General features: G+C 42.0%; 1 protein-coding gene across 1 annotated transcript in view; it reads right to left on the reverse strand.

Annotated features, from left to right (window-relative positions):
* The window catches only part of hmcn1 (hemicentin 1), a 543993-nt gene that overhangs the window by 111217 nt on the left and 417209 nt on the right, over window positions 1-15567 (reverse strand). Inside the window, exons 60-63 of the mRNA XM_080195726.1 lie at window positions 12408-12610; window positions 7615-7696; window positions 3086-3217; window positions 1455-1604 (exon numbers count right to left, since the gene is read on the reverse strand). Coding sequence (XP_080051852.1) covers window positions 1455-1604; window positions 3086-3217; window positions 7615-7696; window positions 12408-12610 — 567 coding nt within the window. The remainder of the gene's footprint in view (window positions 1-1454; window positions 1605-3085; window positions 3218-7614; window positions 7697-12407; window positions 12611-15567) is intronic.

The following is a 15567-nucleotide window of genomic DNA, read 5'->3' on the forward strand; positions in this document are numbered from 1 at the left end:
CTACTTCTCACACACTATGAAGGCCAGCATCCCATTTGCCTTCCTGACCACCTGCTGCACCTGCAGGCTGGGTTTTTGCGACTCATGCACAAAGACCCCGAGGTCCCTCTGCACCGTCGCCTCCTGCAGTTTTTTGCCATGTAAGTAATAGTCCTTCCTACCATTATTCCTACCAAAGTGGACCACCTCGCACTTGCCAACATTAAATTCCATTTGCCATTTCCTGGCCCATTCGCCCAGCCTATCTAGATCCTTCTGCAGACTCTCCACACCCTCCGCGCAATTTGCCGTTCCACCAATCTTGGTGTCATCAGCAAATTTCGACACCATACATTCGGTTCCCTCCTCCAGATCATCTATATAAATGGTAAATAGCTGAGGCCCCAGCACCGACCCCTGGGGCACTCCACTAGTCACCAACCGCCAATCCGAATAGCACCCATTGACCCCCACTCTCTGCCTCCTATTTGACAGCCAATCCTCTATCCACGCTAACACCCTACCCCCAACTCCATGCCCCCTTACCTTCTGCAATAACCTCTTGTGAGGTACCTTGTCAAACGCCTTCTGAAAATCAAGAAAGACCACATCCACCAGCTCTCCTCTATCCACCGCCCTAGACACATCCTCATAGAACTCCAATAAATTTGTCAGACACGACTTCCCCTTAATGAAACCGTGCGGCGTCTGCTCTATCAAGCAATTCCCCTCAAGATGCCTCGCTATTTCCTCCTTGATGACGGATTCTAACATTTTACCTACAACAGACGTTAAACTAACCGGCCTATAATTCCCTGCCTTTTGCCTGCCACCCTTCTTAAACAACGGCGTAACATTAGCCATTTTCCAATCTTCCGGCACTTCCCCGGAATCCAGCGACGTTTGGAAAATAACCAACAAGGCATCCACTATCACCTCCGCCATTTCTTTCAGAACCCTCGGATGCATTCCATCCGGTCCTGGGGACTTGTCCACAATCAGTCCCTCCAGTCTGTCGAGCACCACCTCTCTAGTAACAATAATGTCATTGAGACCCTCCTGTTCTACCATCTTTCCATCGCTAACACCCGGCAAATTATTCACGTCCTCCTCCGTGAAGACCGAAACAAAAAAGTTATTCAAGGCCTCAGCCATTTCCCCATTCCCTACCACTAAGTCCCCCCTCTCATCCTCTAAGGGTCCAACTCTTACAGCTTTTGTTTGGAGTGCAGTACTGACTGGCTTTCCCTTATTCTTTCTCGTTACCCATTAAAGAAAAACAAATGGATTACTGATATAACAGCCAGATGCATGGAACAACAAATATTTCCTTTGATATTTTGTGGTATACAGCTTTTTTGTTGCATTCCATGATCTCTAAGATTTCTGTGCAGTCGCGCTTGCACCCATGTTACAACTTCCCAATATTCCTAAAGCAACAGCAATAGTGCTCTAATTACAAAGTGCATACATACTTTGAATAGAGAGGATGTAGTTTTTCTGTGCCACTCCCTCCACATTTGATGCCATGCAGGTATAAGTTCCACTGTCCGTCAGTTGGGAACGAGCAATTTGCAGTTTGCTTCCTCCAGACAGAATATGCATCTCTAAGGACTCGGCATTTGCTGAAATAAAAATAATACAATAGCATATTCTTTTCCAGATTATTTTGTTAAAGACTGTTATCCATTTCTATTACCTTGGGAAAAAGGATTATTTGAAAATAATATTCAACAATTCATATTTATAGCATATTTAAGGTGTGAATTGTTTGTTCTTGTAAGATCAATTATAGTTAAAGGAAAAAATAATATCTGTCTCTCATCAAACAAAAATAACTCATACTCATTTATTTAATTTGCTATTCATTTTCTATTTGAGTCTAAAATATTTATTTTGTTTACTGGAAATGCAGTGCAGAAAATCTAAACATACAACAAAAAAGATTAACAATTAGTACAAAACTGACCAAGAAACAGATAAGAGCTAAAAACGATAAGTTAGTTTGAAATGAAGCGTGCTAAGCATGTCATGGAACCATAGAATCCTTCAGTGCAGAAGGAGGCCATTTGGCCCATCGAGTCTGCACTGGCCACAATCCCACCCAGGCCCTAACCCCATAATCCCATGTGTTTACCCTAGCTTGTCCTCTGACACCAAACAGCAATTTAGCATGGCCAATCCTCCTAACCCGCAGGGAGGAAACCAGAGAACCCGGAGGAAACCCATGCAGACACAGGAAGAATGTGCAAGCTCCACATAGACAAGCCAGGAATCAAACCCAGGTCCCCGGCACCGTGAGGCAGCAAAGCTAACCACTGTGCCATCCTGTCATTCTGTACATAATGTCATTCTGAACTTTTGAATTTGTAATATATAACATAACAGAAAAACCCAAGCTACATGTACTGTGCTTTTCAACTAATTGTACATATTTTCAGAATGAATCTGAATTAGTCTCTTGATACCTAATGCCACATTTGTGTTGATTACCCTCCTGGACTATCTTTGGGAGTCTCCAGGAATGGAAAATCACCCAAATGTCATGTGATCATGTCACATGATTGACCCATCAGGAATATGTTTAAGCAAGTTTGGTAAAGCTGTGCTAGGAGTGGACCAGACGCAGAGCTGGGATGAGAAAACAGAATAAGCTCTTTTTTCACTGGTGCAGTGCGACTCACGTCAGCTGACATGTGGGCCATTAATTCTCTGACCCCAGTTATACCACTCGAGTAACAAACAGGCAACTGCAACCATAATACTCAATATAGCATTACAACTACAAATTGCAGTGTAGAATTAATAATTATAAACAATTATATTTAATTGTAATTATATTATATTTACAATTATATTTGCAATTATAATTATATTTACTTTTAATTTTTTTAAACTGCAAAATGAAATAAAATCTGCAAGGTGCTAGGTGCTATGATATCTACTTGATTAACTGGAATTAAGTGAGAAAGATGGTAAATCTAGAAATGACATTTGTACTGGTATTTCCAGTTGTACCACTAGGGGGCATTATTTACCCAGTTTGAAGGAAGCAAACATATCCTTTTCATATCTTTAATCAAATGCAACAGTAGCAGTAGCTTACCAATGATTCTCCCATTCTTCAGCCATGTTAATGTAGGTGGAGGAATGCCAGTAGCATCACATGCAAAAGTGACAAGGTTGCTAATGACCTCATTGATTTTTTCTTCTGCCAGACCTTCAATACTGGGTGGGACTGCATGAGAAATAGAACAATTGAGCAGTGCAAAATTATAACTTCATGTTTTTCCTGGCAAATGCTTAGCGTAAATTGGAGCGTTCAGTTTATCTGCCTGCACAGGAAAGCAGCCAAGATTTGCAATGCCTCTTCCTGTATTACGCTTCTCAGCTTGTGCACATTAAAAGAGGCACTTAGCAAAGCATGTGACTGACAGTACATTTCCTACAGTGTAGTTTGTCTTCAGACGCAGCACTGCATTGCTTTAAAGTTTACTTATTAGTGTCACAAGTAAGCTGACATTAACATTAAATTTCCTCATCACCACACACTCCAGTTCCCATTCGGGAACACTGAGGGAGAATTTAGCATGGCCAACGTGCCTAACCAGCACGTCTTTCAGACTGTGGGAGGAAAGCAGAATACCTGGAGGAAACCCACACAGACATGGGGAGAAAGTACAAACTCTGCACAGACAGTGACCCAAGCTGGGAATTGAACCTGGGTCCCTGGCACTGTGAGGCAACAATGCTAACTACTGTGCCACCAAGCTGCCTGTAAGCATTGCAGAAACATTATCCATCTTCTCATGAGTGACATCACGGTGAAAATATGCACAGCCGCAAAGATAATGTCCATTATTCCTCAGTCGCCCGCACAACTTTGTCCCTTCCTCACCTTAGGCTGCTGGTTCTTTCACACATTTCCATGAAATGGCTCACCTAAGTGCACACACTTTATTTGCAAATCCACATGGTGAATATCAGAAGAACATTCAACTGTGGGACCATAGCAATCAAACTCAACTCTACCCTGGTACAACATAGTCCCCTTTCCCCCTGCCTCTCACACACATACTTATCTGTGGGGCATGAGCTAATTTACTTTTAACTGGAGAGTCTGTGATGAACTAGCTTTGTCTGGAACTGGGATTAAATCTGATCCTTCTGGTCTGCAAAGCTCAGTAAATGCACTTACTGAGGCATTTGGGCACCGCTATAAAGGTTCTTTAAAACTATACCATCAAATTGTTTTGGGGGAGTAAGCAGTCTAGAAGAGTGTTGTTTTCTGTTCTGATGAGGTGTGCTGGCAGGATGGATGACGCATTTTATGTTGTTAAAACACAGAAGGAAAAAATGCCAATGAAGTTCTACTGACAATAATGCCCCTTTAAATGCCACATAATTATACTTTATTAATTCCAACCAAAAGTGGTTTAAGCTCAATGTGCTGGTTAATGAATTATCTTATTAAAGATACAATAAGGACTATGAATTTCTAGGTTTTTGCAAACAGCACAATGTTCCAATTCCCTTGGTCCTGGCACTGAACCAGTTTTGTTTTATTGCTCTTTGAGACGCCAGCAAAAAGAAAGCAGCAAAGTACAGAAGTTAGATCTGCAATTTCACATTTTGTTTCATAGCTTATTTCATAATTCTACTAAAATATGTAGAACATTATTTACCAGGAGACATTTATTATATCCAAAATAACTTTAAAAATACCATCATCTTGTCAACAACTTATATTTCTGCTAACATCCAGTGAACATCTGAAAATGCATCATAAGATGTGGACAATGAGCAGAACTGAGCAGAAGGGAGTGAGGGATTAAAACTCAGTCTTAGTTCAGCAGTAGTTCTCCCACTTCTGAATCAGCAAGTTTGGGGTTCAAGATGCACTTCAGAAATGTGAGCACTTATTCAAGGCTAATATTTCAGTGCCTCAGTGAAGGAGTGTTATCCTGGTGGGAAGTGCAGCCTTTTTGGATGATATGTCTGTCCTTTCAGATGATGTAAAAATCCCACGGCACTATGTGAAGAACAGCAGCAGAGTGCATAGCTGGCCTGTAGGACATTGCTGTGTGCAAATTGGTTCCTGCATTATCCTTGCTTCAAACCAATTCCAAAAATATTTAATTCGTTAACACTTGCCTTTCAGGAATATCCACTTTGAAGAATTACTATTTATCTCTTTTTCCTTGCTCACCTTTTTATTCCCTTCCCATGTTTGACTTATTTTTGCAGGCACATACCCTTCCCCTACAACTGTTGCTGGCTCCAACTTACTCCATATGGGGTCCAAATAAAATCCCACTCATGCTTGCAGATTTCTCCCAGACATAGAGTTCCTTGAAATGCTGTTCTTGCTGCATCTTGAGATTCATGTTCAGTGCCATGCAATGCTGTGTGCATTCCCTGACATTAATCTCAAATCATTTCCCAATGGCCTCTTATTTCAGTCACCAAACCACACAAACCCCATGTCTAGTTTCTTCTCATGATCCACAGATAGGACTGCCCTAATGAGACCCATTGTTGCAGTCTTTCCGAGTTTCATAGGATTTATTTCTTTCTATCCTGATTCTGCTTTCTCTCTTTGTCCAGTTTCCTTCCACCTATATCCACCAATTTATCATAGAATAGAATGTACTTATCCTAGAATCTGTACAGTGCAGAAAGAGGCCATTTGGCCCATCTGCACCAATCACAAACCCTCCCAGGCCTTATCCCCATATATTTACCCTGCTGACCCCTGACACTAGAGGGCAATTTAGCATAGCCAATCAACCTAACCCACACATCTTCGAACTGCGGGAGGAAACGTGAGCACCGGGAGGAAACCCACACAGACACGGGGAGGAAATGAAACTTCACACAGACAGTGACTCGAGGCCAGAATTGAACCCAGGTCCCTGGCGCTGTGAGACAGCAATGCTAACCACTATGCTATTGTACCGGCCTCTGTCTTCTGCCTCCACTTCAACAGTTTTGAGTTTCTTGGTCCTCAGTGTCTCTCTTTCACTATGACATCCAATCTATTGACATCTCTTCATTTGGTGTGACGACAATAATCTCTCCCTCAATGTCAACAAAACGAAGGAGATTGTCATCGACTTCAGGAAGCATAGTGGAGAACATGCCCCTGTCTACGTCAATGGGGACAAAGTATAAATGGTCAAAAGCTTCAAGTCCAGATCACTAACAACTTGCCCTGGTCCTCCATGCTGATACTGTAATTAAGAATGTCCACCAACACCTTTACTTTCTCAGAAGAGTAAGGAAATTTGGCTACGACTCTGACCAACTTTTACAGATGCACCATAGAAAACATTCTTTCTGGTTGCATCACAGCTTGGTATGGTTCCTGCTCTGCCCAGGACAACAAGAAACTACAAAAGGTCATGAATGTAGCCTAATCCATTATGCAAACCAGCCTCCCATTCATTGGCTTTGTCTACACTTCCCGCTGCCTTGGCAAAGCATCCAAAAAATTAAGGACCCCACACACTCCAGACATTCTCTCTTCCACCTTCTTCCATCAGGAAAAAGATACAAAAGTCTGAGGTCACGTACCAACTGACTCAAGAACAGCTTCTTCCCTGCTGCCATTAGACTTTTGAATGGACCTACTTTGCATTAAGTTGATCTTTCTCTACACCCTCGCTATGAATGTAATACTACATTCTGCTCTCTCTCATTTCTTCTCTATGAACGGTATGCTTTGTTGTATAGCACGTAAGAAACAATATTTTTCACTGTATACTGATACATGTGACAATAATAAATCAAAGCAAAATCTCCAACATCCACCAGGGAGGTCTGAGAGCCCTCTGCTGTGTCCTCGAATGCACCAGTTCCATAAATGGAATGTTCTTTGCTCTAGTCTACTCATCCCATCCCTCAGATCTTTTATTGTTCTCACCCCTCACATTTTGCCAATTTTAGTTTTGAAATTTTAGTTTTCAAGTTTCACCCTTCCCTCAATTTCACATTGTCCATCTCCAACTCTTCTCTTCCCTACCACAATGACCCTGAATTCTGTCCAACGACTTCTACTATAAGTGTACCAACTGACACAGCTACTTTGGCTACATGTTCTCCCATCCTGCTTCCTGTAAGGACTTTATTCTTTTCCCCCAGTTTTTCTGTCTCTGTCACATCTGTTCAGATGATGCCACCTTCCAGATTACTGCTTTCTTTATTCTTTAGTTAAATCACTGAGACAAGGTCCTGAACTGTGTCTGTTTTCACTCCTTCCTCTATCCCAGCACCATGATAAGTTATACGAGCATCCAAATTCAATGATCATCACCCACCACTACTGCCACTTCCAGCATGATGCTAATACCGAACACAGCTTCACCTTCTCTCTGTTCTCAGCATTTCAAAAGGATGTTCCCTCTGTGACACCCTGGAGTCAATACCAAAGGCGGGGCCATAACTTCTTGCCTGATTAAATGCATGCCATCTCATCTTCAAACCCGCCTCAGGAGAGGACATTTAATTCCACCCCTTGTCACCCATTTTTCAATCATATTTTCATCTGAAAACAAATTGTATTCAATTGGTTAGTCAAACTTACAATAACCAATTATCTCCCCACAACAAACATTTCTGCAAAAAAAAGCTTACCATGTACATTGAGGTGGAAATTTTTGTCCACTTGCCCAGCAATGTTTGTAGCTTTACAGACATACTGGCCTGTGTCTGAAACCTACAGTGAAAAAAAAACATAAAAATCACAGAGATTTTCCAAAGTGCAGTTGAAAACAATGCAGTTTGATGGGATTTAATAATCTTTATAAATTATAATTGATGAGGATTGCATCAGTAATGAATGTAATCCTACACAATATAAAGTTACCATATTCCCAGGTAACCATAGTTTGCTTTCCCCTATGAGGGAGAGAACTGGCTGGTGGCAACTAAACCTGAAGACCAACGCACCTCAGACAAGGGACAAGGTTGAAAATATGGAGCCTTCATGAATAACTTCAGCCAGTATGGGAATTGAACATGCACTGTTGGCATTGCTCTGCATTACAATTGAGCCATCCAAACAACTGAGCTAACCAACCCCAACAATAATTATACATGAACAAGCATTAGTTCATTCCTTACTGACATTCCAGAAATATATACATTAATATTTCAAAAATGTATCCATGTTATTTAAATTTAATTAACCTGAACAAACAAATTGAACCATTCATTTTTGAAAGAGAATAAAACTGATAGGGGATCCTTTAGGGGGCATGTTAAGCTATTAAACATTCCAAAGCATAAATTGAAGGCACGTGTTGCCAATTCAGAACTAGGAAAACAGATTCAATCTGGTGAAAAGCAAATTTCAAATGAATCTCAGGAAGTTCTTCACACAGAGCGTCATCAACACATCAAACTCATTTCCAGGAAAGGTTTGGGCTGGAACTTGGCAGAAACATTTATGAGGCAAGAACAAAGTGCAGTAAGTGCTGGAAATCTGAAGTAAGAACAAAAAAATGCTGCATTTACTAAACAGCTCTGCCACCATCTATGGAGTGACAAACAGAATTAGTGGCCTGAATTATCATCCTTGAGGCAAGTAGTGGGAGTTAGGAAAATGCCCATCCACCTTGGGAGAAAATGTGGACAAAGGCAGGATGGAGTTGGGCAGCTACCCTGGGAAAAAGTTTGGAGACAGCCACAGGGGCTGCCCGATGCAGACGGGGCTGTTGAAGTAGTCTGCCTTGGTACACTGGGATTTCATCCCAACTAAAATAAAAACACAAAAGCCCTCAGCTCTTTCCCCAAACAGCCCCTCACTCTCTACACACTCTCCATGTTCCATCCACCATTCATGACCCTAATGTCCCTTAAGTCAAACTCTGATCTTTTACCCACCGTCTATGGTCCCTCATAGCCCCAATACCAAACCCTGCCTCACCACGCAACCTCCCCTCAAGACACTTCAATGGCCATTGTCCCACTATACACTGTATAGAATAGTATAGTGACAGTACAATATGTGGAGATTTTCTCCTTCTGAAAAGCAGTTTTACACTGGCTGCTTTAGTATAGACAGTCCCCAGCATCCAGCACCTAGGCAAGTGATCTACATTGATGCAGCAGAGCCATTGGTGAGAGTGTGCTGCAATTTCAGGAGTATGAATTATTCCATTTAAACCACAGCAACTTAACTTCTGGATTCAACTCTGGCCCAGACTAATGGGATAGTATCAGGCTGCTGAGTTTAAAGCTACTGTATTGATGTTATCCTTTCAACAGCAAGGGGAGACTGTCTGCTGGCTGCATGCATTCTAGTTGAAAGGTGCTTCAGTAGCCTCAATTCAGTTTCTAGAGAGTTGAGTTTCCCTGTACTTATTTCAGCATTAACTATCAGAATCACCCAGAGAGTGAACCTGGAGGTTCAATCCCAAGTCACGCATCATTCTAACTTGGAAACATATTGCTATACCTTCACTATCATGAATCAAAATCCTGGAATTCCCTTCCTAACAGCACTGTGGATGTATCTACATCTCAGGGACTGCAGTGGTTCAAGCAGGCACCTTCTGAAGGGCAAGTAGGGATGGCCTAGCCAGCAATACTCACATCCTGCAAAACAAACTTTAAAAAACTCATTCTGATCTCCCTCATACATATATACACTCACTCAGATCTTTCTCACACACTCACACAGATGGAATTTAATCCAGATAAATGCGAGGTGATGCATTTTGGAAGAAATAACGTAGGGGGGAGTTATACGATAAATGGTAGGACTATTAACAGTATAGAAACACAGAGGGACCTAGGTGTGCAAGTACTCAAGTCCTTGAAGGTGGCAGTACAGGTGGAGAAGGTGGCGAAGAAGGCTTATGGTATGCTTGCCTTTATAGGAAGGGGTATAGAGTATAAAAGCTGGAGTGTAATGTTGCAGTTGTATAGAACGTTGGTTAGACCGCACTTGGAGTACTGCATCCAGTTCTGGTCGCTGCACTACCGGAAGGACGTGGAGACCTTGGAAAGAGTGCAGAGGAGGTTTACCAGGATGCTGCCTGGTATGGAAGGTCTTAGCTATGAGGAGAGATTGGGCAAATTGGGGCTGTTCTCCCTGGAAACATGGAGAATGAGGGGAGATCTAATAGAGGTGTATAAGATTATGAAGGGTATAGATAGAGTGAACAGTGGGAAGCTTTTTCCCTGGTTGGATACGAAAATCACGAGGGGCCACGGACTTAGGGTGAGAGGGGCGAGGTATAATTCAGATGTCAGAGAGAGGTTTTTCACACAGAGGGTTGTGAGAGCCTGAAATGCACTGCCAAGTAGGGTGGTGGAGGCAGGCACGCTGGAGTTGTTTAAGGCTTACCTAGATAGGCACATGAGCAGACTAGAGATGGAGGGATACAAAAGACTGTTCTAAATAAGGATCAAGAGCCTCAGGACGTTCCTGGGAATCAATAGATTCCTATGGGCCGTCCAACATATTTTATGGCTCATCTGTCTTACGTTTGAGCTTCTGGGGATCTTCCGTGAATGTCTGTATAACCTGTGTATGTTTATTGATGTCTTTTTTTTTTACATCCACAGGTGATTCGGTCTGCCTTGTTGGCCAACAAGGGGCATACACACGGTGGGTCGTGCGAGGGCTACTCTTGGATGTTGCTTCGAGAGTTGCCTAGTTCTTCACGTCGTTAGTGTACAGTTAAACTGGACCAACTGACGGGCAACATGACAACTCAGTGACTATCACTGTTTGCTGTACAGATACATGGACTTGGGCCGGTGTCTGTGGAAGTTTGCACATTCTCCCCGTGCTTGCGTGCGTTTTCTCCGGGTGCTCCGGTTTCCTCCCACACCCCAAAAACGTGCTTTTAGGCTGATTGGTGTTAACAAATTGTCCCTAAATTAGACCTCCCTTAATCTGGTGCACATAAATTCTCTAAATTTGCACACTTTTTTTGTGGAGTCCAAGAGGCGTAGACAAAGGTCATGGGTAGAAGAAGGATTGGAATGAGGCACTGACTGAATGTTAAAATGGCAGTGCGGGCTTGTAGGGCCGAAGGGCCTGTTTCCTCTGCTGTGTTGTTCTTTGTTCTTTGCTATTTGTACTCATTTCTCTCTGAAGCCCCTCTGCTCTGTTGTCCACACTCAATCTGATCTCAAAATTTGAGTTTCATGTGGTTTCCAGCTTGCCCAACTAAAGACTGGATTCTGAAGAAGCCAGCCTTGTATATAATTTGAGTATCGTGCTGTTCCCAGCTCATCCAATTAAAATAGCACGATACTCAAATTATATACATCAGCCTGGGCCATCCACCTGATGGAACCACCCACTTTGGGGTTCCCTCTCTTAGTGCATTGGTAGACATGCCAAAAAGCCTGTGTTGAAAGTCATGGCATCTGAATGAGTCGGCACCAACTTGGTATAAGGCTTTGTGTAGATCTTGGAACATATCCTCTCCAGAATGAAATGACAGCTAACTCTGAGAGCACATGCAAGCCCATCATGATGTAGCACCAGATGGCTGATGTCTCAGTTTCTGACGCAGCACAAACAAAAGCTGGGCAACATGTGTCCAGCAAGACAGCTCACAACGAAGTCATCCAAGGTCAGCTTATTGCCATTCAGAGTCAGACAGATCCACCATAGCTTTGGATACCAGTGTTCAAATGGGTTTGCAGGATGTCACAGCAGTCCAGCAACCTGTAGTTGAATCAATTACCAGCCCAGGAGAGTGCTGTCCCCGTTCAGGATGATAGCCCTCATTCTCCCACTCTCTGAATGCTCTTGCTGTTGCCTGTCAGGAAGACAGTCAAGGATATTGGGTACGGCAAGGCATTTTAATCTGAAGTCTGACCTCCTACGAGAATGCAGTCAGAAAGTAGATGGATTCGTTGCCTCCTCACTTCTTCAAGGTCCACTTTAGCTGGTTGTCATACAACTGATGACAAGGGCAGTTCCCTCATGGTGGCAATGCTGTGCAGCATGCAGCAGCACAGCATGCAGAATATCGACAAACACACTTGCCAAGTACCAAGGGCTCCTTCAGACAATACCAACAGCATAAGTATCCCAGAAATCTGTTTTATCACATTTTGTGTTGCAGCATGACTTTTGTGACCCCCCACACCCCCCAAGCCCTTGCACCCACCACCAAAGACAATAGCCATGTCATCAAATAAGGTTCACCCTTGTAGCCCAGTAGTCAATCCGCTGGTTCATCATAGTTCTCAAATACAGATAGCATGACCAGCACCACATATGGTGCATGGGACATATGAGGGAAAAGGGCACCCATAACGATGAAATAATGGGAGCTATGAGTCCAGATTTTGAAGCCAATGTGTCTGTAACATATGATTCAAATACTGTTATGTCATAGGTTTAGACTGCGAGTCTGATAAGACTCTTCTGCACCCTTTGCTTTAAAAAGTCTTACCTCTGCACCAGTAATCTCCAGCATTTGCCCATTGGCCAGAGTACGAATGTTGTTGGATTCTGTTACTGGCCGCCCATTCTTAAACCAGGTGATGACAGGTGGTGGTACTGCATTTGATTCACATTCCAACATAGCTGTGTTCCCAGTGCGGATACTGATTGTGTGAGGGGAATCCCCTGTACGGTCCTTAATAGTTGGTGGAACTGTATGAAAAACAAAGCATTGAAAACTATAAATGTGAATGAAAAAGAGGGAGCATGTAAGGACTCCAGGTTGGCACTCAATCACATTGCTGCTTGTAGTAAATTTTGAAAGTCACCTTTCACACACGTTAGAAATAAACCATTTAAATGAACTTCCCATGGTGATGTGGTAATAGTAACACACTTTAGTTTTCTATTAAGAATCATTGTGGAGAATAGGAACATATGAATTAGGAACAGTAGCAGGCCCACCAGCTCATTAAGCCTGTTCCGCCATTCAACAAGATCATGTCTGAACTAATTTTAACCTCAACTTCACATTCCTGCTCATCTATAATTTGCCTTAATATTTCTGCCTGAAAGATTTCATAGACTTTGCTTCAACTGCCTTTTTTGAGGAAGAGAATTCCAAAGTGTCTTAACCATCAGAGAAAAAGAAAATCCCAATCTCAGTCTGAAATGAGCAACCCCTTATTTTTAAACTGTGGCCCCTAGTTCTAGGTTCTCTCACAAAATGAAACATCCTTTCCGCATCCACACTTGTATGTTTTACCACATATTTTGTAAACACTAGGAGAGAAATAAAAATAAACTTAAAGGTCTTATTAGATGATTCCAAGCTTTGGCTTTGGGAAGGGAATATAGCTGCAACTACCATTTAATATTGGAACTATTAACAAGAAAACAGTCCCAAGGCTCCTCGCAGAGGAACAAGGAGAAACATGGAAAGAAGGAAATACTAGGGGAGATTGGTTTGAGGAGGAGAATGGGGAGAGGGCGGGAATGTGGAACTGAGCCACGACAGATCAGCCATGATCTTATTGAATGGCGGGGCAGGCTCGAAGGGCTAGATGGCCTACTCCTGCTCCTATTTCTTATGTTCTTATGTTCTAATGTTAAAGAAAGTGAGGCTCATAGAAAGGTGGAATGATTTAAAGAAGGATTTCAAAAATGTGGAATCTCAGTGGGTGGCTGAAAGTATAATCATGACCAGTTGGGCAAATGGAAGGGCAATGGATAAGAGGCTAAATTCAGAAGAATGTAGAGGTTGCGTAGTGGTGGCTGCAGCATTGGTTGGGATTGTAGAAATATGTAAGAACGAGACTACAGCAGACATGCAAGATGAGAATTTTAACTTTAAAGCATTGGGATTCTGAAAACAATGTAGTTTAACAAAGATAACCTATGAGTGAGCCAGGTATTGCTTGGGATAGGATACAGACAGCAGAGTTTTGGATGAGCTCAAGTTTAGAGGGCTGAGGATAAGATGTTGGTCAGGATATGTCAAGGCTGAAGATTACAAAGAATGTATGCTCTCTTTGGCCCTGAATTCCCCCATCATAAAGATTAGATAGTATCTAATTTCGCCTTCCAAAATCACCCTTCCCTGTCCTACTTCTCACATAGATGGGTTGAGGAGAGGAGGTGGAAAAAAAGATAGAGACAACAGAAATTCAGGAGGGGGATTGGAAGAGGTTTAGCTTGGTGAACAATGAATGTGTAAAGCAGTGACATGCAGCGATTTAGATGGTCTTTATCTTAGCAATGAAGAAATCTACGAGCTTTTTAAACTTATTGTTCGAGGTAAAGGGGGGAGATGGAAAGAAAGATTAATATAACGGGTGGCTAGTAGGATAAAAAGGTGTCTGGTGTTACCTTTGCCTTCACAGATGATCCCAGAGTAGTGGGCAGTTTTGGTAGAGGAAAATGAACCCTGGCAGAACTTGATACAATAAAACCAGATTTGACGATGGATGGATCAATTATTTGTGCAACAGGCTGAATTGACATTTTCTACTTTTAGATTTGATGCAAGGGGAATAAGGTTTTTGTTGGGGATAAGGACATCAAAGATAAAAGTGTGGGTCTGGTTGAGCAATTTGACAGCTTAAGAGCAAATTAATAATCAAAATAATGGGAGATATAACAGAGAGCATGCAGTCTAAATTAACTTATAGTAGGCACAGAAATAGTGAGATTGAAAGGGGGCACTTCTGGGCCATCTGCATAGCTGAAGGATGGAAGAAAGTAATTAGAATTTGTCTTGTAAGAGGTAAATACCTTAGGAGCAGATAAAGGGAGAGGAGGAATTTTGGTTGAAGGGGAAAGAATAAGTTTGTACAGAATTTTCATTTATCGATTGTGAGTGAAATACAAAATATCAAAACAGGAGTTTTAAAAAATGTTATCTGTCCTTCATTCGCCCACTTGCTGTTACAGTCACGGATGGGGTGGAGGGAAGAGAAAGGGGATGTTATCCTAGCTCCCACAGCCAGGAGGTCTAAATCGCAAAAAAAGGCAGATATTAAAACCATAAGCTGCTCCTTCAAACCTGGCTGGATAGATAGAAGTGAAAATTTGTTGTCTATAATACTTAGAATGGTCATTCCAAGGCAGAATTATTTTAACTATCCTAAGAAGTAATTGATATTTTGAATAATGGCATGGCTTTGCAGAAGGCCAAAAACTGGGGTTGTTGCTGCATTCTGATTAAACATGCTGATTTTACATCTTGAACGTGATCCACAGGTACAACAGTTAAATCAAAATGCTGATAGATTGAATGGCATATGTTAATACCATATGTAAGTGTATTTCTCTAATAGGGTAGGGCAAAAGGACTATTTGAAGCACAAAGCACGCTGCAGAAGATGAATGTAGTTTTTTTTCTTCACTTGTGTGGGAGAATTCTGTTTATTATTAACAGACTGCTTGCAGTACGACTTTTTACAACAAACCCATTTTTGATATTCATAACGCAGAAAGGATGCATTTTTGGGGATGCAGAGGAGATTCACAAGGTTGATTCCAGAGCTGAGAAGATTCATTTATGAGGAGAGACTGAGTAGACTGGGACTGTGCTCATTGGAATTTAGAAGAATGAGGTGGGGATCTTATAGAAACATATAAAATTATGAAGGGAATAGATAAGATAGAAGCAGGGAGGTTGTTTCCAT

This window comes from Carcharhinus amblyrhynchos, chromosome 9 (genome assembly GCF_965287045.1).
Source record: "Carcharhinus amblyrhynchos chromosome 9, sCarAmb.v2.hapA, whole genome shotgun sequence".
NCBI lineage: Eukaryota > Metazoa > Chordata > Chondrichthyes > Carcharhiniformes > Carcharhinidae > Carcharhinus > Carcharhinus amblyrhynchos.